Source organism: Trachypithecus francoisi, unplaced genomic scaffold (genome assembly GCF_009764315.1).
Source record: "Trachypithecus francoisi isolate TF-2019V2 unplaced genomic scaffold, Tfra_2.0 Lachesis_group2, whole genome shotgun sequence".
NCBI lineage: Eukaryota > Metazoa > Chordata > Mammalia > Primates > Cercopithecidae > Trachypithecus > Trachypithecus francoisi.
This window is the reverse complement of record NW_022681465.1, coordinates 165,636,956-165,660,827: the sequence shown is the minus strand read 5'-3', so window position 1 is coordinate 165,660,827 and position 23,872 is coordinate 165,636,956. Positions and strand designations below refer to the sequence as shown.

The following is a 23,872-nucleotide window of genomic DNA, read 5'->3' as shown; positions in this document are numbered from 1 at the left end:
TGCACTCCAGCCTGGGAGACAGAGCGAGACTCCATCTCAAAATAAATAAATAAATAAATAAAAAATAAAAATAGAAAATTAGCCAGGTGTGGTGGCACATGCCTGTAATCCCATCTACTCAGGAGACTGAGACAGGAGAATTGCTTGAACCCGGGAGGTGGAGGCTGTGGTGAGCCGAGATCGTGCCATTGCACTACAACCTGGGCAACAACAGCAAAACTCTGTCAAGAAAAAAAGGAAGGAAGGACGGAAGGAAGGAAGGACGGAAGGAAGGAAGGACGGAAGGAAGGAAGGAAGGAAGGAAGGAAGGAAGGAAGGAGAAAAAGAAAAAGAAAGAAAAGAAAAAGAATAGTGGTTACCAGGGTCTGTGGGGGAGGAGGGAATGGGAAGTTATCATTTAATATGTACAGAATTTCAGATTGGCATGATGGAAAAATTCTAGAGATGGATGGTTGCCTAAGGTGAATGTACTTAATGCCACTAAATAGGATATTCAAAAAGGGCTAGCCAAGTACAGTGATGTGGGCTTGTAGTCCCAGCTATTGCAGATGCTGATGTGGGAGGATTGCTTGAGCCCATTAGTTAGAGACCAGCCTGAGCAACAGAGCAAAACTTTTGTTTTATTTTATTTTATTTTATTTCATTTGTTTTTGTTTCTTTTTTGAGACGGAGTCTCGCTCTGTCGCCCAAGCTGGAGTGCGGTGGCATGATCTCAGCTCATTGCAGCCTCCACCTCCCAGGTTCAAGCGATTCTCCTGCCTCAGCCTCCCAAGTAGCTGGGACTACAGGCGTGCGCCAGGACACCTGGTTACATTTTTGTGTTTTTAGTAGAGACGGGGTTTTACCGTGTTAGCCGGGATGGTCTCCATCTCCTGACCTCGTGATCTGCCTGCCTCGGCCTCCCAAAGTGCTGGGATTACAGGCGTGAGCCACCGCGGCCCAGCCAAGCACAGCTATTTTTAAAGTGACAAATGCTCGGTATGCCGTCTTCATATCGCGTGGCACATATAAATTCTGTTTAACTTAGGCCAGGCGCTTTGTAGCATATCAAAGATAACCGAGATGGCAGCCTTGGATAAAAAGCAGCTCAGACTTGAGGTTCTTGGCATATTCTCACCAAAAAAGCTATTTAGTAATATAGCTGGGACTACAGACTCATACCACCATACCCAGCTAAGTTTTTTGTATTTTTAGTAGAGACTGGATTTCACCGTGTTGACCAGACTGGTCTTGAACCCTTGAGCTGAGGCAATCCACCCACCTCGGCCTCCTAAAGTGCTGGGATTACAGGCACGAGCCACTGCGCCCAGCCAGTAATACATTTTTTTTAAATGTTAGGTTATTTGTTTTACTTATTTGTTTATGTATTTATTTATTTTGAGACGGAGTCTCGCTCTGTCACCCAGGCTGGAGTGTGATGGTGCGATCTCGGCTCACTGCAACCTCCGCCTCCCAGGTTCAAGCAATGCTCTGCCTCAGCCTCCCGAGCTGGGTCTACAGGCACCTGCCACCACGCCCGGCTAAATTTTGTATTTTTAGTCGAGATGGGGTTTCACCACGTTGGCCAGGCTGGTCTTGAACTCCTGACCTCAGCTGATCCTCCCGCTTCGGCCTCCCAGAGTGTTGGGATTACAGGCGTAAGCCACAATGCCCAGCCTTTTTGTTTTATTTTCCTAAAGACAAATTATTGCTATGTTGCACAGGCTGGAGTGCAGTGGCTATTCACAGGTGAAAACATAGCATACTGCAGCTTTTCTAAAAAACAATATTGCCTGGTACGGTGGCTCATGCCTGTAATCCCAGCACTGTGGGAGGCCGAGGTGGGCAGATTACGACGTCAGGAGTCGAGACCATCCTGGCTAACACGGTGAAACCCCATCTCTACTAAAAATACAAAAAATTAGCCGAGCATGGTGGCGGGCACCTGTAGTCCCAGCTACTCGGGAGGCTGAGACAGGAGAACTGCTTGAACCCGGGAGGCAGAGGTTGCAGTGAGCCGAAATCAGGCCATTGCACTCCAGCCTGGGCGACAGAGGAAGGCCTCATCTCAAAACAAAAACAATATTTTAAGATTTAAATATGTACATTTTTTAGACAGAATGCTATTGCGCACTTAGTATACTACAGTATAGCATAACTGTAATTTTTTTTTTTTTTTTTTTGAGATGGAGTCTCACTCTCTCACCCAGGCTGGAGTGCAGTGGCGCCACCTAGGCTCAATGCAGCCTCCGCCTCCCAGGTTCAAGCAATTCTCCTGCCTCAGCCTGCTGAGTAGCTGGGATTACAGGCGCGTGCCACCAAGCCCGGCTAATTTTGGTATTTTTAGTAGAGATGAGGTTTCACCATGTTGGTCGGGCTGGTCTCGAACCCCTAACCTCATGATCTGCCCGCCTTGGCCTCTCAAAGTGCTGGGATTACAGGCGTGACCCATCGCGCCCAGCTGTAAATGTAACTTTTACATGCATTTGGAAACCAACAAAAATTTGTGTGATTCACTTTATTGCAATACCTGCTTTATTGCAATTCTTCCAGTGAAGGAAATTAAAAGTACTACTCCAGGGAATACACGAATGTTAAGTGACACAGCCATGTTGCTGATATGGGGAAAGTTTTAGTGGTCTTCACAGAAGATCAAGCCAGCCACAAAATTCCCTTAAGCCAAAGCCTAATTCAGAGCACTTCCAGTGGTCTGGAACTGAACGTGCAATATCTCCCTCCCTGCATTTCTGGGTTAAATTACATTTAGTCAGGATGTATAAGGTATAAGTCACATCCTGACTAAATGTGATTTAACCCAGGAATGCAGGGTTAGATTAATATCCAAGAATCAGTTAATGTAACACTCTATATCAAAAGAATAAAACACAAAAGCCACATGATCTCAGTAGACACTAAACAAGTGTGTAACAAAATCTAACACTCCTTCATGATAAAAACTAGGAATCAAAGGAAACTTCCTCAACCTGATAAAGCTCATCCATGAAAAACCCACAGCAAAAAAATTAAAAACAAACAAAACAAAACAAAAAACCCACAGCTAATATTATAACTAATGGTGAAGAAAGACTGGATCACTTCCTCCTAAGATCAGGAACGAGAGAGATGCCTGCTCTCACCAATTCTATGTGTTATAGACTCAACTTCTTAAACCTCATGAGCCAACCTCTGCTAGCTTCAGACTATTCTTCTGCAGCTTCCTCACCTCTCAGCTTGCTCTGGATTAGGCATTGGCTTGAGAGAATTTTGTGGCTGGTTTGACCTTCTATATGGATCACTAAAACTTTCCCCATGTCAGCAATATGACTGTTTGACTTATTAATATCATTCATGTATTCCCTGGAATAGCACTTTTAATTTCCTTCAAGAAAATTCAAAACCTGGCTGTTTGATGCAAGAGGCTTTCTTTTGGCCTATCTTGGCTTTCAACATTTCTTCACTAAGCTTAACCATTTCTAGCTTTCAGTTTTGGTACGGTTTCAATGTATGTTCCTGTCCAAATCTCATGTTGAAATGAAATCCCAAGTCTAGGAGGTGGGGCCTGATGGGAGGTGTGTGGATCGTGGAGGCAGATCCCTCATGAATGGCTTGGGCCATCCCCTTGGCGATGAGTGAGCGTTCACTCTGAGTTCACATGAGATGTGGTCCTTTCAGCTTGTAGCACTTCCCCTCACCCGACTCTCTCTTGCCCCTGCTTTTGCCTTGTGATGTGCCTGCTCCCACTTTGCCTTCCATCATGAGTAAAAGCTCCCTGAGGCCTCCCTTCTGGGGGGAACAAAACAAGCCATTGCCCCAAGCAGTGGTGGCTCCACGCTTCTACAGCCTGCACAACCATTAGCCTATTTAACCTCTTTTCTTTATAAATTACCCAGTCTCAGGTATTCCTTTATAGCAAAGCGAGAACCAACTAATACAGATTTAAAGTGGGAGACTTTCTCTTGAACACTTAGAAGCCATCGTAGGGTTATTAATTGGACTAATTTCAATATTGTTGTGTCTCAGGGAATAGGGAAGTCTAAGGAGAGGCACAGAAATAGGGGAATGGCCAGTAAGTGGAGCAGTCAGAACACACACCACATTTATCTATTATGTTTCTGTCTTCTACGGGTGCAGCTTATGGTGCCCCAAACAATTCCAATAGTAACTTCAAAGATCACTGATCACAGATCACTACAATAGATATAATAATAATGAAAAAGCTTGAAAAATTGTTAGAATTTCCAAAATGTGACACAGAAACATGAAGTGAGTGGAGTGCATGGTGTTAGAAAAATGGCACCAGTGACTTAACGGGGCTGCCACAAATCTTCAATGTGTAAAAAACACAGTGTCTGCAAAACACAAGAAAATGAGGTATGCGGTGGTTCTGGTTCTAAGGGTTATAAGATGGGAACTCTCCCGGCACGTAGAAATATCCCGCCGTGGGTGAAAGTTCCCGAAGACCTGAAAGATCCAGAGGTGTTCCAGGTCCAAACGCGGCTGCTGAAAGCCATGTTCGGCCCGGACGGATCTCGAATCCCTTACATCGAGCAGGTGAGCAAGGCCATGCTCGAGCTGAAGGCCCTGGAGTCTTCAGACCTCACCGAGGTTGTGGTTTACGGTGCCTATTTGTACAAGCTCCGGACCAAGTGGATGCTCCAGTCCATGGCTGAGTGGCACCGCCAGTGCCAGGAGCGAGGGATGCTCAAACTTGCGGAAGCCATGACTGCCCTCGAACTAGGCCCTTGGATGAAGTGAACGAGCTTCCAGCCAATGCAATGAAGGCCAGGGTGCAGAGATTAGGTTGTGGCCAGAGCTGGAGTGATTCCTTCAGCTTGGTTTAAAATCTGCTCCAGCCTAAAGAGTTAAGGGAAAACCGTCTGTTTAGGGGTCTCTGCCCTTAGCTCTGAGTCTTGTTATGAATATCTCTTTGATGGTTGCCAATAAAAAAAAATGGGTTTTTTTTTTCATTTTTTCTCATTTTAAAAAACAAGAGTCCTTTGTAGTGACATGGATGCAGCTGGAAACCATCATTCTCAGCAAACTATCACAAGAACAGAAAACCAAACACCACATGTTCTCACTCATAGGTGGGAATTGAACAATGACATCACTTGGACTCGGGAAGGGGAACATCACACATCGGGGCCTATCATGGGGAGGGGGGAGGGGGGAGGGGGGAGGGATTGCATTGGGAGTTATACCTGATGTAAATGACGAGTTGATGGGTGCTGACAAGTTGATGGGTGCAGCACACCAACACGGCACAAGCATACATATGTAACAAACCTGCATGTTGTGCACATGTACCCTAGAACTTAAAGTATAATAAAAAGTCAAAAAAAAAATAAGAATAAAGTTTTAAATAAGTTGATAGTTAAAAAAGAAAGAAAGAAAGAAAATGAGGTATGCTTGTGATTCTTTTTATATGCTGCTGGATATGATTTGATATTATTTTGCTGAGGATTTTTACATCCATATTCAAAAGGGATATTGCTCTGTGCAGCTTTGCTGTCACAGTAATACTGGCTCCATAGAATGAATTGGGAAATATCCTTCCTATTTTTTGAAACAATGTGAAAAGAATTGGTATAAAGTCTTCTTTAAATGTTTGATAGAATTGACTAGTGAAACAGACCGGCCACGGGGGCTCACGCCTGTAATCCCAGCACTTTGGGAGGCCGAGGCGGGCGGATCACAAGGTGAGGAGATCGAGACCATCCTGGCTAACACGGTGAAACCCCGTTTCTACTAAAAATACAAAAAAATTAGCCGGGCGTGGTGGCGGCGCCTGTGGTCCCAGGTACTCAGGAGGCTGAGGCAGGAGAATGGCATAAACCCAGGAGGCGGAGCTTGCAGTGAGCTGAGATCGTGCCACTGCACTCCAGCCTGGGCGACAGAGCAAGACTCGGTCTCAAAAAAAAAAAAAGGAATTGACCAGTGAAGCAATCTGTAGCCTGGGCTTTTCTTTGCAGTTAGGTTTTGGGTTGTTTATTCAATCTTTTTACTTGTAATAAGTCTATTCAGTTTGTCTTTTTTTTTTTCCTTGAGTTTTTGTTATTGATAATATTAAAAATAATGTTGAATTAATATGAATAATAGTTGAGGCCGGGCGCGGTGGCTCAAGCCTGTAATCCCAGCACTTTGGGAGGCCGAGACAGGCGGATCACGAGGTCAGGAGATCAAGACCATTCTGGCTAACACGGTGAAACCCCGTCTCTACTAAAAAATACAAAAAACTAGCCGGGCGTGGTGGCGGGCGCCTGTAGTCCCAGCTACTCGGGAGGCTGAGGCAGGAGAATGGCGGAAACCGGGAGGCGGAGCTTGCAGTGAGCTGAGATCCGGCCACTGCACTCCAGCCAGGGGGACAGAGCGAGACTCCGTCTCAAAAAAAAAAAAAAAAAAAAAAAGAAATACTGACATCCTGTGAAGACAGCCCTCTGACTAGAAATGGGAGAGGAGAAGCCCTGTGTTCAAGTTCATCTAGATATTCATGTTCTCTAGAGTGTGCGGTTGGATTTGTTACAGAAGTACCAGAACCGCGCCCTGTAGCCTTTTCGTCCAAACAACCTTGACCTGTTTTAGCCTAGCCTTCGTGTTTGCGTGCGGCGGCTGCCGCAGCTCTAATACTTTCAGAGGCCCTCAAAATCACAAACTATGCTCAACTCACTCTCTACAGTTCTCATAACTTCCAAAATCTATTTTCTTCCTCACATCTGACGCATATATTTTCTGCTCCCCGGCTCCTTCAGCTGTACTCACTCTTTGTTGAGTCTCCCACAATTACCATTGTTCCTGGCCCAGACTTCCATCCGGCCTCCCATATTATTCCTGATACCACACCTGACCCCCATGACTGTATCTCTCTGATCCACCTGGCATTCACTCCATTTCCCCATATTTCCTTCTTTCCTGTTCCTCACCCTGATCACACTTGGTTTATCGATGGCAGTTCCACCAGGCCTAATCGCCGCTCACCAGCAAAGGCAGGCTATGCTATAGTATCTTCCACGTCTATCCTTGAGGCTACCACTCTGCCCGCCTCCACTACCTCTCAGCAAGCCGAACTCATTGCCTCATTCTTGCAAAAGGACTGCGTGTCAATATTTATATTGACTATCTTTTTGGACTCAGCCCACTTGCACCCAAGGGAAATAAACAGCTCTGTTGCTCAAACAAAGCCTGTTGGTGGACTCTCTTCACACAGACTCGTGTAACATAGAGAACATAAGTACAGACCAAAGAATTAGGAGAAATACTAGACTAATTCTGTCTTCTTATTTGGCAAGTACTGAAACCTAAGTAAAGGTATATGAGAAAAGATAAACAGTGAGCTATAATTTACATAACTATGCCATTCTATCACCCAATTCAGTCCAAGACTTGAGAAATAACCGGGAGTACCTCATAGAGGAGTTATTTTATACATCACATGTAAGGAACAAAAAGCTGGTAGTCCTGAATTTCTAAAAGCTATTTAGGATACGTAGATTTTTACTTCCTATAATCCCCTAACACTACCTTACCACTAAAATATGCCAGAGCCAATTAACCCACTTCTCTTTAAGAGGAAGCATTATCAGCACTCCGTCGTGTCTATTAAGAATCTTTCCGGCCGGCGCGGTGGCTCAAGTCTGTAATCCCAGCACTTTGGGAGGCCGAGACGGGCGGATCACGAGGTCAGGAGATCGAGACCATCCTGGCTAACACGGTGAACCCCGTCTCTACTAAAATACAAAAAACTAGCCGGGCGAGGTGGCGGGCGCCTGTAGTCCCAGCTACTCGGGAGGCTGAGGCAGGAGAATGGCGTGAACCCGGGAGGCGGAGCTTGCAGTGAGCTGAGATCCGGCCACCGCACTCCAGCCTGGGTGACAGAGCAAGACTCCGTCTCAAAAAAAAAAAAAAAAAAAAAAAAAGAATGTTTCCAGGGCCAGGCCCGGTGGCTCACACCTGTAATCCCAGCACTTTGGGAGGCCGAGGCAGGCGGATCACCTGAGGTCGGGAGTTTGAGACCAGCCTGACCAACATGGAGAAACCCTGTCTACTAAAATACAAAATTAGCCGGGCATGGTGTCGCATGCCTGTAATCCCAGCTACTTGGGAGGCTGAGGCAGGATAATTGATTGAACCCAGGAGGCGGAGGTTGCAGTGAGCCAAAATCTGTACCATTGCTCTCCAGCCTAGTCAAGGAGGGGAAACTCCATCTCAAAAAAAAGAATATTTCCATTATTTTATCTTCCACTGAAAACAAAGGTAAATTTAGCTGGTGATGGGATAATTTCCAGCAAGGCCTTTGAGTAAAATTTCGAGGTATTTCTTATGTTTATACCACTCAACTAGAATTCAAAATCCAAGGTAATTACTGAGACCAAATAAATTTCCTAGGAATGAGGAATGGGAATGTTGCAGGACATCCTGAAGGGGCTACACCCTCTATGAACAGATATCTTGCACTCCAGGAGCTCTTTAACATGATTTACTGATAGAAGCCTGCCTTTCAGAAAACATCTTTTTCTTCTTTTTAGAATGTGGGAACATGTGTGTGATAGAACACTGAGTAAGTTGAGATTTACCTAGTTTTGTGGACAAAAATAACGTATATGACCAGAAAACAAAGTCAGTGCATCCAAATATTTCCAGTATTATTTCTGCATGGTGGAGTTATGGATGATTCTTATTTATATCCTTATACATTTAAAAAGTATCAACAGCATGGCTGGGCTGGGCAATAGTTCACACCTGTAATCCCAATACTTTGGGAGACTAAAGCAAGGGGATTGCTCGAGCCCAGGAGCTCGAGATTAACCTGGGTAACATAACAAAACTCTGGCTCTACAACAAATACAAAAATTAACTGGGTGTAGTGGTGCACTCCTGTCATCCCAGCTACTCCAGAGGCTGCGGTGGGAGGATCACTAAAGCCTGAGAGGTCGAGGCTACAGTGAGCCGTGATTGCACCACCGCACTCCAGCCTGGGTGACAGAGTAAGTCCTTGTCTCAAAAAAAAAAGAAAAAATGAGGAAAGGAAGGAAGGAAAGAAGGAAGGAAGGAAGGAAGGAAGGAAGGAAGGAAGGCAGGAAGGGAGGGAGGGAGGGAGGGAGGGAGGGAAAAGAAAAAGAAAAGAATATCTACAGCAGATGTATTTCATCAGAAAAGAAGGAACAATTTTTGCTTTGCACACACTGCTCCTCATGTGGAAGCACTCTCCCTCTGTTCTGTCAGAGTTTCAAATCCAAGATAAATGTCAAGTCTTCTGCGAAATCTGTTTCCTCGTCTATTTTCTCCTTCACCTGACTTTTCCACCCTGGTTTTTCCAAATTCATTATTTGCCTAATGCTTCTGCTTTCTGACCAGAAGAGGTCGGTGTTGCGTCGCTTAAGAAAAAACAAAGCCTTTCTGATAAATTGTTTTGGGGTTGTTTGTCTTGTTTTGCTCTTTTGTACTAAGGGAAAACTTTTTCTTTAGAAATATGATATTATATTTCCTAGAGATATTATGATATTATAGAAGTTATACATAAACATCTATCACTAACAAGATTTCAAATGGAATATTTTATCAACAAATGGAAACTTACACACTTTGGACTATTCTCATTAGTACCTAGCACTTTACTGAGCCACAGAGAATTTTATCTGATATGTAAAAATTTGAAAGTAGAAAAAGAGAAAACAAGAGAGAATACGTTTAAACAGGAAAACCAAACTTTTCCAGGGACAAACTAAAAACCATTAGTACAGTACTTCAAAGCATCAACTTGGGAGTTAGACCAACTAGGATTTGAGGGTTTTTTGTGTTTGTTGTTTTTGTTTGTTTGTTTGTTTTTCAGAGGGAATCTTGCTCTGTCAGCCAGGCTGGACTGCAGTAGTGCGATCTCAGCTCACTGCAACCTCTGCCTCCCGGGTTCAGGTGATTCTCCTCCCTCAGTCTCCCAAGTAGCTGAGTTTACAGGTGTGCACCACCATGCCCAGCTAATTTATTTTGTATTTTCAGTAGAGACAGGGTTTCACCATGTTGACCAGGCTGGTCTCAAACTCCTGGCCTCAGATGATCTGCCTGCCTTGGCCTCCCAAAGTGTTAGGATTGCAGGCGTGAGCCACCACACCAGGCCAGTATTTGAGTTTTCACTCCATCACTTACTGTGCAACTTTAAGCATGCTCCATACACCACATGCCTCATCCTCAGTTTCTCATCTTGAAAATGGGGATACTGATAGCCAATTCACAATATTGTTTTTATTTTGTGGTGGTGATGGTGCGTTTTCTGTTTTGTTTTGTTTATTTGAGACAGGGTCTCACTCTGTCCCCCAGGTCGGAGTACAGTGGTGCGATCTGAGCTCACTGCAACCTCCAAGCAGTGACTACAGGCACACATCACCACACCTAGCATAGCTGTCCCTTCTTTAACTTTCATTGTGGGAACTACTCTCTTGGCACCAAGTGTCTTATAATAACCTCTTTGTTCATCCCCTGCCTCCTCTCTCACCTTTCCCATAAATAAATTGGGACAGTTCTGTTAATTCTGTATGCTGCTACTAGAATGATGTAGCCATCTGTGGGCCCTTCATCTTCCTGTTCAAAAGCCATTCATAGGCCGGGCGCAGTGGCTCATGCCTGTAATCCCAGGACTTTGGGAGGCCGACTTGGATGGATCACTTGAGGTCAGGAGTTTGAAACCAGCTTGGCCAACATGGTGAAACCCCATCTCTATTAAAAATACAAAAAATTAGCGGGGCGTGGTGGCACAGACTTGTGGTCCCAGCTACTCGGGAGGCTGGGGCGCGAGAATTGCTTGAACTCGGGAGATGGAGGTTGCAGTGAGCCGAGATTGCCACTGCACTCCAGCTTGGGTGACAGAAGAAGACTGTCAAAAAAAAAAAAAGCCATTCATGAAATGTTCTGTGGATGGATGGTGGTGGTGACTCCACAACAATGTGAATATACTTAGTGACACTGAACTGTACACTCAAAAATGGGTAAAATGATACATTTTATGTGATGCATATTTTATTACCAAAACCTCATTAATAATTCAAACGTCCACAACATAATGTTCTATACAGACCATCACCATCCAACTCCAGTCAGTCTTCATTAGTACAGCTGCATCTTACTGTATGATGCCCACCGCCCCCACATACGCTTGCACTCACACTCCTTTCTCAGCAACAACTTCCTTCAAAGTCCTCATACCTAGCCTGTGCTTTGTCTTGGATTTAGCTCTTTTGTTTTTCAGACTTGCTGGATATAACCATATGCTGACCTTCCAGCCATTCAAAGCCCAGTTCAACTGCATTTCCTCCATGAAGTTTTCCCTCTCACATCTGTCATGTTGGAAATAATCCTCTCTTTCGCTGGGCTTCGGTAGTGTTTTCTTTTTTTTTTTTTTTTTTTGAGACGGAGTCTTGCTCTGCCACCCAGGCTGGAGTGCAGTGGCCTGATCTCAGCTCACTGCAAGCTCCGCCTCCTGGGTTTACGCCATTCTCCTGCCTCAGCCTCCCGAGTAGCTGGGACTACAGGCGCCCGCCTCGTCGCCCGGCTAGTTTTTTGTATTTTTAAGTAGAGACGGGGTTTCACCGTATTAGCCAGGATGGTCTCGATCTCCTGACCTCGTGATCCGCCCGTCTCGGCCTCCCAAAGTGCTGGGATTACAGGCTTGAGCCACCGCGCCCGGCCTTCGGTAGTGTTTTCTATCACTATTCTGCCTGTAGAAATCTTCTTAAGGACTGAGACCGTGCCTTAATCCTCTTGGTCTTTCCCCTCACTTTTACCACAGTGCTTCACACCGAGTAGATCTGCAATGACCATTAATTTAACGGCTGATACGAAAGACAAAAATGAGCCCAGAAGCTGATGCTGGGATCCGTGTGGAGCTTTGCATCACCCCTGACTCCAAGGTCCAATCCCCAACCTGTCCACACAGGCATTTAAAGGGCTTTACATGCTTTGGTGTAACATTTCATTTTGATGGATTTTGGAAATGTTCATTTTCCTCTTTCTTCATTTTATTAGTCAGTAAATTCTAAATTATGAAATTGTGGGACCAAAATATAATGGGTTTATAGTCAACATTCCTTAGGTTCCCATGAAAACCTGTAGGAAAGGAATATTCTTTTTTTTTTTTTTTTTTTTTTTTTGAGACAGTGTTTCACTCTGTCAACCAGGCTGGAGTACAGGGCTGGAGTACAGTGGTGCAATCTCAGCTCACTGCAATCTCCACCTCCCAGGCTCACGCGATCCTCCTGCCTCAGCCTCCTGAGTAGCTGGAATTACAGGCGCATGCCACCACCACTCGGCTAATTTTTTGTATTTTTTTAGTAACAATGGAGTTTCACCACATTGGGCATGCTGGTCTCGAACTCCTGACCTCGAGGCCCACCCACCTTGGCCTCTCAAAGTGCTGGGATTACAGGCGTGAGCCACCATGCCCAGCCAGGAAAGGAATATTCTATCTCTCTAACTCCATTTCTTTATTGGGTGTGCTAGCAGCATTTTGCAATTGAATGGCTTAAGGACATAATTTTAAAGATAATGAATTAATCTTGATAAAATTTTAAATATTAAGCACCATTATCTTATTCTTTTTTTTTTTTTTCTCTTTTTTTGGGACGGAGTCTTGCTCTCACCAGACTGGAGTGCTATGGTGCGATCTCGGCTCACTGCAACCTCCGACTCCCTGGTTCAAGCAATTCTCCTGCCTCAGCCTCCCGAATAGCGGGGATTACAGGCATGCGCCACCACACCCAGCTAATTTTTGTATTTTCAGTAGACGGGGGTTCCACCATGTTGGCCAGAATGGTCTTGGTCTCCTGACCTCATGATCTGCCTGCCTCAGCCTCCCAAAGTGCTGGGATTACAGACGTGAGCCACTGCGCAGAGCCTTTCTTTTTTTTTTGTCACCCAGGCAGGAGTGCAGTAGAGCAATCACAGCTCACTGCAGCTTTGACCTCCTGGGCTCAAACTGTCCTCTCACCTCAGTTTCCCAAGTAGCTGGGACAGCAGACACACACCACAACACCTGGCTAATTTTTGTATTTTTTGTAAAGACATGTTTTTGCCATATTTCCCAGGCAGGTCTTGAATTCCTGAGCTCAAGCAATCCACATGCCTCAGTCTCTCGAAGTGCTGCAATTACAGCTGTGAGCCACCGTGCCCAGCCGTTGTCTTCTTAATGAATGATTGCCGAGCAATACTTTATCTTCCAGGAAAATAACCATGGAAGAATGCATGGATGTCCCTTGTGTAACTTTGCCTCCATTGTTGCCAGGAGTTAACATTATGTTAACATCTCCATTATAAAGGTGCATCTTCACCTATAATCCCAGCACTTTGGGAGGCTGAAGTGGGAGAATCTCTTGAGCTCAGAGTTCGAGACCATGCTGGGCAACATGGTGAAACCCCGTCTCTAACCAAAACCAAAACTGGAAAAAAAAAAAAAAAAAAAAACCCGCCCACACAAATTAACTTGGTGTGGTGGCACGCACCTGTACTTCCAGCTACTTGGGAGACTGAGGTAGGAAGATAGCTTGAGCCAAGGAGTTGGAGGCTGCAGTGAGCCATAATTGCACCACTGCACTCCAGCCTGGGTGACAGAGTGAGACACTGTCCCCCAAACTCCTCCCAAAAAACAGATGAATCTTCATTGTAAATGATTTGTCAGTGTTAACAACAAACTCTGGACCTCTTAGCTATTTTTACTAGCTTAGCCATTTTACTTGGCCATTTTATTTTATTTTATTTTATTTTTTTTTTTTTTTTTTTGAGGCGGAGTCTCGCTCTGTCGCCCGGACTGGAGTGCAGTGGCCAGATCTCAGCTCACTGCAAGCTCCGCCTCCTGGGTTTCCGCCATTCTCCTGCCTCAGCCTCCCAAGTAGCTGGGACTACAGGCGCCCGCCACCTCGCCCGGCTAGTTTTTGTATTTTTAGTAGAGACGGGGTTTCACCGTATTAGCCAGGATGGTCTCGATCTCCTGACCTCGTGATCCGCCCGTCTCGGCCTCCCAAAGTGCTGGGATTACAGGCTTGAGCCACCGCGCCCGGCTACTTGGCCATTTTAACTAGGAGAAAAGTTTACTCTTTTTTTCCTTTTTCTTTCTTTAACTTTTTTCTTTTCTTTTCAACTTTTTTTCTTTTTTCTTATTTTTGGAGAAAAGTCTCTTAAAAAACAAGAAAACAAAAACACAAAGAAAGAGCTTTGAACCTACTTGAGGACTGAGCTCCCGGTCTAGTATAAATATACATTTTCTATTTCAGAAAATAGCATTCTTAGACCAGGCACAGTGACTCATGCCTGTAATCCCAGTACTTTGGGAGGCTGAGGTGGGTGGATCTCCTGAGGTCAGGAGTTCGAGACCAGCCTGGCCAACATGGTGAAACCCCATCTCTACTAAAAACACAAAAACTAGCCAAGCGTGGTGGCATGGGCCTGGAATCCCAGCTACTTGGGAGGCTGAGGCAGGAGAATCCCTTGAACCTGGGAGGCAGAGGTTGCAGTGAGCCGAGATTGCGCCATTGCACTCCAGCCTGGGCGACAAAAGCCAAACTCTGTCTTTAAAAAAAAAAAAAAGCCGGGCACGGTGGCTCAAGCCTGTAATCCCAGCACTTTGGGAGGCCGAGACGGGTGGATCACGAGGTCAGGAGATCGAGACCATCCTGGCTAACACGGTGAAACCCCGTCTCTACTGAAAAATACAAAAAAACTAGCCGGGCGAGGTGGCGGGCGCCTGTAGTCCCAGCTACTCGGGAGGCTGAGGCAGGAGAATGGCGGGAACCCGGGAAGCGGAGCTTGCAGTGAGCTGAGATCCGGCCACTGCACTCCAGTCCGGGCGACAGAGCAAGACTCCATCTCAAAAAAAAAAAAAAAAAAAAAAAAAGCAAAAAAAAAAAAAAATAGCCAGGCATGATGGCAGGCCCCTGTAATTCCAGCTACTTGGGAGGCTGAGGCAGGAGAATCGTTTGAACCCAGGACTCGGAGGTTGCAGTGAGCCGAGATCACACCACTGCATCTAGCCTGGGTGATGGAGTGAGACCCTGTCTAAAAAAAAAGAAGTTGCCTTTCCTTTAGGTGGAGGTGGTGCTGCATACCTGTAATCCTCGCTACTCAGGAAGCTGAGGCAGAAGAATTCCTTGAACCCAGGAGGTGGAGGTTGCAGTGAGCCAAGATTGCGCCACTGCATCCCAGCCTAGGTGACAGAGCGAGATCCTGTCTCAATAAATAAATAAATAAATAAATAAAAAGAAATTGCATTTCCTTTTGTTCCTAAGCAGATAGCTACAGATAAAAGGTTAAATCTCTCTGTAGGTAGCTACTCTGTGTTCACCTTCTTTTATGTAAAGTGCTGATTTATGATTTACTTAGAGTGAGATGAATACATAATTGACTATTACCCTCCCTGCTCCTTTTCTCCTGCAACATGTGGACTACCACACACTTCCTCTTTCCCCTCCAGCCCATTTTTCTCCTTTAAATATTGAAGCCCTCAAAATCATCTTTGGAGAAAGGCACAGACCACAGACTGTTTCTGTGATTTCATGTTTATTTCTTCCAGGCCTGTCCTTAACTTTCACAAAATAAATTTCTAAACTGATTGAGACCTGTCTCAGATACTTTTTGTTTACAATAGTCACAGCCACAGCCCACATAGCTGAGGCAGAGTTAAAGAAATTGGATCACGGGTAAATGACTTTCATCTCCTATAAGCAAGGTCGATGATGTTGCTTTTTCACTAGTACAGGCTGCTTATGACCAGTGTTCATTCTGACTGATGAATACTAGTGCTGAACAGTGTGTCAATGATTTTGATTACTGCTCCTTTCTGAAAGCTTTTAGGCCTAGCTTTTGAAACAAAATGATCTAGAAACAGAGAGAAGAATCATTCTCCACGACCAGATACAGAGTGCTGAGTCCTCAGTACTGAACCCAAAGGCTGGTAGGTCATAGAGAGTATATCCTGAGTCAATAGAGGCAACTGTTTTTATTTTTGAAACAGAGTCTCTCTTTGTCGCCCAGGCTGGAGTGCAGTGGCATGATCTCGGCTCACTGCAGCCTCCGCCTCCCAGGTTCAAGCGATTCTCGTGCCTCAGCCCCACAAGTAGCTGTGATTACAGGCGTGCGCCACCACACCCGGCTAATTTTTGTATTTTTAGCAGAAATGGGGTTTCACTATGTTGGCCAGGCTGGTCTCGAATTCCTGGCATCAAATTCTAGCCCTGTCCTCCCAAAGTGCTGGGATTTCAGATGTGAGCCACCATGCCCGGCTGAGGAAACTGTTATATAAATACTTTAAGGTTAGCAAAAAGATTGTTTAGACTTCATGCAAAAGCACTAACCATAAAGAAAAGATTGAAAAGTTGAAGTTCATTGAAATTAAAAATTTATCTTCATCATAAGATTCAATTAAAGGAGTGAAAAAAGGCCATAGACTGATAGAAGACGTGTGAAATACATAAATCTAAAGTCTCCCATTCAGAATACATAAAACACCCCTTTAAATCAATAAGAAAAAATAAACAATCCAATTTTTTTGTTTTTTGGAAATGGGGTCTCACTCTGTTGCCCACGCTGGAGTGCAGTGGCACAATCTTGGCTCACTGCACACTGTTCCTGCCAGGTTCAACCGATTTTCCCATTTCAGCCTCCTGATTAGCTGGGACTACAGGCGTGCGCCACCACGCTCAGCTAATTTTTGTTGTTTTGTTTTGTTTTTTTGAAATGGACTCTCACTCTGTCACCCAGGCTGGAGTGTGCAGTGGCACGATCTCGGCTCACTGCAACCCCTGCCTCGCAGGTTCAAGTGATTTTTCTGCCTCAGCCTCCAGAGTAGCTGGAATTACAGGTGCACACCACCACGTCCGGCCTAATTTTTTTTTATTTTTTATTTTTTATTTTTAGTAGAGACAGAGTTTCACCATGTTGGCCAGGCTTGTCTCGAACGCCTGATCTCAAGTGATCCACCCGCCTCTGTCTCCCAAAGTGCTGGGATTACAAGTGTGAGCCACCACACCTGGCCTAATTTTTGTATTTTTCTGATAGAGATAGGATTTTGCCATGCTGGCCAGGCTCCAATCTTTCAAATGGGAAACAGACAAACAGGCATTTAACAAAAGAGAGCATCCTCTTTGTTCTCTGGCAGTGTGAGGGAAAAGCATGCCTCTTTATTTTCTCTAGGGACTTCTCGTCTCCTAGGGATAGGCCTTGGACAAATCTCTCTCTCACACACACACACACACACACACACACACACACAGACACACACATACACCAAGCACAGATGAGCAATAATTCTCAGCGATGATGAAGTTCAAATCCAAACTAAGAACAACAAACATTTTCCCAAACACAAAAATAATTTTCTAAGATGACTCCTGCACACAATGAAGAAAATAATTTGGGCTCTCCAGATCTTTGCACCAACAAGAAAATTCTTTGAGATGCTTTACTTAGCAAAACAAAACAGCCATTTATACCTAGTCTCTACCATCAGCAGCATGAAGAATTAGCAAAGGCTTTGAAATCAGTTTTCTTTTTTTTTTTTTTTTTTTTTTTGAGATGGAGTCTCGCTCTGTCTCCCGGACTGGAGTGCAGTGGCCGGATCTCAGCTCACTGCAAGCTCCGCCTCCCGGGTTCCCGCCATTCTCCTGCCTCAGCCTCCCGAGTAGCTGGGACTACAGGCGCCCGCCACCTCGCCCGGCTAGGTTTTGTATTTTTTTAGTAGAGACGGGGTTTCACCATTTTGGCCAGGATGGTCTTGATCTCCTGACCTCGTGATCCACCCGTCTCGGACTCCCAAAGTGCTGGGATTACAGGCTTGAGCCACCGCGCCCGGCCTCTTTTTTTTTTTCCTAAAGATCACCAGGAGGAGAAAAATGTACTGTCCTCTGTCTGGAGTGTTTGGAATTTTTTTTTTTTCTCTCTCTCTCCCGCAGACACCCACCCACACCCCCCCCCGACACACCCCCACACACACACTTTTTTCCTTTAATACTTTTTTTCTTTTTGAGATGGAGTCTCACTCTATTACCCAAGCTGGAGTGCAGTGGTGTGATCTCAGCTCACTGCAACCTCCACCTCCCAGGCTCAAGTGATTATTCTGCCTCAGCCTCCTGAGTAGCTGGGACTACAGGCACGTGCCACCACACCTGGCTAATGTTTTTTGATTTTTAGTAGAGATAGGGTTTCACCATGTTAGCAAGGATGGTCTTGAACTCCCGACCTCAGGTGATCCACGCGCCTCGGCCTCCCAAAGTGCTGGGATCATAAGCGTGAGCCACTGTGCCCTGTCTTTTTTTTTTTTTTTTTGAGATGGAGTCTCCTTCTGTCACCCAGGCTGGAGTGCAATGGCATGACCTCGGCTCATTGCAACCTCCATCTCCTGAGCTCAAGCGATTTTCCTGCCTCAGCCTTCTGAATAGCTGGGACTACAGGTGCGTGCCACCATACCCAGCTAATTTTGTGCTTTTAGTAGAAATGGGGTTTTGCTATATTAGGCTGGTCTCGAATTCCTGACCTCAGGTGATCTGCCCACCTTGGCCTTCCAAAGTGCTGGGATTACAGGCATGAGCCACCACGCCTGGCCTCTCTGGCCACTTCTGATCTGTTCTTAGTTACTGTAATTTTGCCACTTCAGAAATGTAATATGAAATCATAAGGCATATAACCTTTGAGACTGGGTTTTCTCACTCAGCATAACGTCCTTTTAATTAATTAATTAATTAATTTTTTGAGACAGAGTCTTGCTTCATTAACCAGGCTGGAGTGCAGTGGCACGATCTCAGCTCACTGCAACCTCTGCATCCCGGCTCAAGCAATTCTCCTGCCTCACCTCTCAAGTAGCGGGGACTACAGGTATGTGCCACAACACTCAGCTAATTTTTTGTATTCTTTTCAGTTGTTTGTTTCCTTTAATTAACATCTAAATAGGTTATACATCTTTTATAATTATAATATGGAAATGTATATGAGCAAAATATATAAATTTTGGGGGAATGCTTAGGGAAGAATGAGGTCAGTCAACTTCATCCAAGGTCTGAAGCACCAGCATCTATGCAACTAGGGCGTGGTCAGAGTTTGGGGACAGAGGTAAATATCTGCAATCCATGCATCCTTTTGATTTCTTCTTTTAGTGCCTGATTAACCATCTGGTGTTGCTGGGCAGTTCTCTTCTCCTTAAATTCTTCTGATTCAATTTTCATTTCATACATCGTCCCACAACTCCTGAAATGTCAGTGACTTTGATAGCTGTAGCTCACGGAAACTTTGAGAATTTGGGTCACTCTGAGCTCCCCCTCAGTCAGGGTGGCAAACACCCAATGATGCAGTGGAAGCCCGCGGATCCCGCGGAGCAGAGGCGCTGCTGCAGCCGGGCTCTGTGCCGCCATGCCCGGCTGACGCGACCCGCTGCCCGAGGTCACTGTATGCCCCTAATTTTTTGTATTTTTAGTAGAGACAGGGTTTCACCATGTTGGCCAGGCTGCTGTCAAACTCCAGGCCTCAAGTAATCCACCCACCTCGGCCTCCCAAAGTGCTGGGATTACAAGTGTGAGCCAGTGCACCTGGCCGTTCTCTCTCTCTCTCTTTCTTTCTTTCTTTTTTTTTTTCTGAAGTCTCGCTCTGTTACCCAGGCTGGAGTGCAGTGGTGCCATCTTGGCTCACTGTAACCTCTGCCTCCCGGGTTCTAGCAATTCTCCTGCCTCAGCCTCCCGAGTAACTGGAACTACAGGCACCCGCCACCAGGCCCCGCTAATTTTTGTATTTTTAGTAGAGACAGGGTTTCAACATGTTGGCCAGGATGGTCTTGGTCTCTTGACCTTACGAACAGTCCGCCTCGGCCTCCCAAAGTGCTAGGATTACAGGCGTGAGCCACTGCGCCCGGCCTTCTTTCTTTCTTTCTTCCTTTGTTTTCTTTCCCTCTCTTTGTTTCCTTTCTCTCTTTCTCTCTTTCTTTCTCTCTTTCTCTTTCTTTCTTTCTTTCTTTTTCTTTTCTTTCCTTTCTTTCTTTTCCCCTCCTTCCTTCTTCCTTTCTTTCTTTTTCTTTCTTTCTTTCTTTTTCTTTCTTTCCCTCCCTCCCTCCCTCCCTCCCTCTCTCTCTCTCTCTTTCTTTCTTTCTTTCTTTCTTTCCTTGTTTCCTTTTTGGTCAGGATTATAAAAGTGTTCATCCTTTGGTGTTTCTGGGGAGTTGAAGAATTATTTTCAAGTACAGGAAGGTTCGTTGTCATTCTGGTACTGGAAGACAAAGATGATGCTTGTGTCATAGTGTTTTCAAGCAATTGCTTGTGCATTTTATCCTAAGTGTTTACAGGCAAGAAGTCTTTGACTGGTGCTACCTGTCAGAGGAGAGAGAGGTTTTTGTGAGCCAAGGGTCAGAGTGGGTTCCAAGAGGGCACAGGATTTGAGGAGATGAGAGCTGGGCATGGTGGCATAGGCCTGTAGTTCCAGCTGCTCAGAAGGCCAAAGCGGGAGGATCGCTTGAGTCCAGGTGCTCAGGGCCAACCAGGGCAACATAGTGAAAACCCATCTCTGTTAAAAAGAAAAGGATTTGAGGAAATTAAAACTGCAGTGGACTTTCTACACGAGGAAAAATTACGAATAGAGGCAATGAGGAAGTAAAAAAAACCCACTGTATTTATGGGAAGGTGAAAACCTCCTGGGTAAAACAGAAGGTTTCTGTTGGAGAATAAAAAAAGATACTGTTAGATAAGAAATGTGATCCATCCTGTAAAAAACTTTAAATCCCCAAACAAGTGATTGACACAGATTACTGTGGATAGAGGGGATGTTCATGATCAGAACAGGATTTGACAAAAATTAATCTGGCAATACCTCAAAGGATGAATTGGAGACAAAGAGACAGGGACATTTGTTTGGAAACACATCCAGGTGAGAAGTGCCAGATTCACATCAAAGCTGCGTTAATGGAAAAAAAGGGACTGCTCGCGACATTTTATGTTGGAGTGAATGAAGTACACAGTGGAGAACTGGGCACATGGACACAGCTTTGTCCCACAGTGGAAGAGGTAAATTGCACTTGGGAGTTATCTTTATAAAGGAGATCAGGAAGGCAGTATTAAAGAGAGTTATTTTAGGCCGGGCGTGGTGGCTCAAGTCTGTAATCCCAGCACTTTGGGAGGCTGAGACGGGCGGATCACGAGGTCAGGAGATCGAGACCATCCTGGCTAACACGGTGAAACCCCCTCTCTACTAAAAAATACAAAAAAACAAAACTAGCCGGGCGAGGTGGCGGGCGCCTGTAGTCCCAGCTACTCGGGAGGCTGAGGCAGGAGAATGGCGTGGACCCAGGAGGCAGAGGTTGCAGTGAGCTGAGATCCTGCCACTGCACTCCAGCCCGGACGACAGAGCGAGACTCCGTCTCAAAAAAAAAAAAAAAAAAAAAAAAGAGAGTTATTTTAACCTCCAAAAAAAAAAAGAAGGAATAAAACATTTTTCTAGAAAGACAGATGGTGATACAGAAAGGAAAAAAAAAAAAAAAATCGGCCAGGCACAGTGGCTCACACCTGTAATCCCAGCACTTTGGGAGGCCGAGGCAGGCGGATTACCTGAGGTCAGGAATTTGAGACCAGCCTGGCCAACATGGTGAAACCCCATCTCTACTAAAAATACAAAAAAGTAGCCGGGTGTGGTGGCACGTGCCTGTAATCCTAGCTACTCTGGAGGCTGAGGTATGAGAATTGCTTGATCCTGGGAGGCAGAGGTTGCAGTAAGCCAAGGTTGCACCACTGCACTCCAGCCTGGGCAACAAGACCAAAAATCTGTCTCCAAAAAAAAAAAAAAAAAGAAATAAAAAAAGTAAGAAAGAAATCAAGGTGTGGTGTCGGAAGTAGGAAGATGTAGGGAGCTTTCTTTTCTTTTCTTTTCTTTTTGAGACTGAGTTTCGCTCTTGTTGCCCAGGCTGGAGTGCAATGGCGCGATCTTGGCTCACCGTAACCTCCACCTCCTGGGTTCAAGTAATTCTCCTACCTCAGCCTCCGTAATAGCTGGGATTACAGGCATGTGCCACCAGGCCCGGCTAATTTTTGTACGTTTAGTAGAGACAGGGTTTCTCCATGTTGGTCAGGCTGGTTTCAAACTCCTGACCTCAGGTGATCCGCCTCCCCCAGTATCCCAAAATGCTGCATTACAGGCGTGAGCCACTACTGGTGGGAGCTTTCTTTTATGGTGAAGTTGTTAAAGGAAGCATTTAGTGTGACTAATCTGTTTTCCTCTTTGGAAATGCTTCACTTAAGTACAACCTAATTAGGACGGAATAGACAATGTGCCCAAGGTCAAGACTGGACTTGCTTTGTTACCTTCTAAAGACTCATGAGAGTGGCAATATTTAAGAATGGATACATTTAGAACGAGCCATGAACTGATGTGTGGGTGTGCATGTTTAATCAAAGCAGGAATGACATATCTAATCATGTCACCAACTCAAATTTCTCGTGTCTTAGTGCAAATCAAATTAATGCTATGACCCTTATTTATCTTTTTAAAAAAGCAATTCCCAACATGTATTACTTATTTATTTAGAAAATAAATAACTTTATCAACCTGCTTTGGAGACATAAAGTACCCTGAGGAAGCAGTAGTCAGAATAAAAGCCAGCTACTGCAATTATCTCATGCCACCCTCTTGGATTCAAAAACTCATAGCTGGGCATGCACCTGTCATCCCAGCTACTTGGGAGCCTGAGGTGATTAGATTGCTTGAGCCCAGGAGTTCCAGACCAGCTTGGACAATGTAGTGAGACTCCTGTCTCAAAAAAAAAAAAAAAAAAAGAAGATTCACAAGCCTAGTTTCTCCCTGTTTCCTCTCCTTCACCACATTCCACTGATGTTGGCCTTCCTCCTATACTTCAAGTATGGTGAGTTTGTCCCCATCTCAGAATGACCTGGAAAGTTCTTCCTGAGATTTTCACATGGCTGCCTCTTTCTTTTTATCTGTCTATCTATCTATGGCAGGGTCTCACTCTGTCACCCAAGCTGTCACTGCAGCCTTAACCTCCCAGGCTCAAGTGATCCTCCTACCTCAACCTCCCAGTGTTCTGGGATTACAAGTGTAAGCCACCATGCCTGGCATCATTCAGAACTGGGCTGGGTTTTTATATTTGATGAAAAAGAGCCTAAACGCTAACTGATCTGGGAGAGGTTGGCTAAAGAAAAAGGAGCATTAACCTTGACTATGCCTTCAGCTCCAGCCACCTTTCCAAGAGGAAATTGTTGAAGGAGGGCTAGCCCCGGAACGAAGCTGTAAGCCAGACCGGGTGTGAGGAGGGGAGGTGATAGGATTATAGTATGGAGGAGCAGAGACCAAGGAAGAATTGGGACCTGGCTCGGCCTGGTGAGGAGCAGCCTGGGGAGGAGGGGAGAGGTCAGACAAGTCCGTAGAAAAGGAGGATTCAAAGGACTCAGAGCTCGGGGTGGAGACTGAAGGAACAGACAGGAGAGAAAGAAGAAAGACTTGGGATGAGTCACATTGGGAGCAGAGACTAGGGAGGGACCAATGTGTAAAAGAATGCCTGGATGTCAGGCACCTCAGACCATTTGCCCATTTTTCAACAAAAATTATCTAGATCTTGTAGGATAGACAAGTCGAAAGTGCCATTCTCTGGCCACTTGGAACTACTGTCAACTTTGTATTGGGGCCAAGCGGTGCTGCAGAAGAAAACAAGGCATTTAAATTTAAGTTCTTGAGAGAAGAAGGGGGAATGGAGGGTGGAAGCTTAGTGAAAAGACCGCTTACCCGATTTGAAATTGGTGAGATGTTCCTTGGGCTAGTGGGTCTGAGGACCCGAGGTCATAGGTGGATCTCCTCACAGAGTGAGGGCGAGGACAGTGGGCTGCTCTCCTGAAGTAGTCCTCCTGTCCCAGGTTTTCAGCACCAAATGTCACGTGCACCTGTG

At 45.3% G+C, this 23,872-nt stretch overlaps 1 protein-coding gene and 1 pseudogene across 1 annotated transcript; one reads left to right on the top strand and one right to left on the bottom strand.

Annotated features, from left to right (window-relative positions):
- Positions 1-4,383: 4,383 nt before the first annotated feature.
- Positions 4,384-4,734, top strand: LOC117065943 (developmental pluripotency-associated 5 protein-like). Its single transcript, XM_033181382.1, has one exon. The coding sequence runs from the start codon at positions 4,384-4,386 to the stop codon at positions 4,732-4,734; it is 351 nt and encodes a 116-aa protein (XP_033037273.1).
- A 14,284-nt stretch (positions 4,735-19,018) lies between these two features.
- LOC117064614 lies at positions 19,019-19,374 on the bottom strand (annotated as a pseudogene).
- Positions 19,375-23,872: the final 4,498 nt, after the last annotated feature.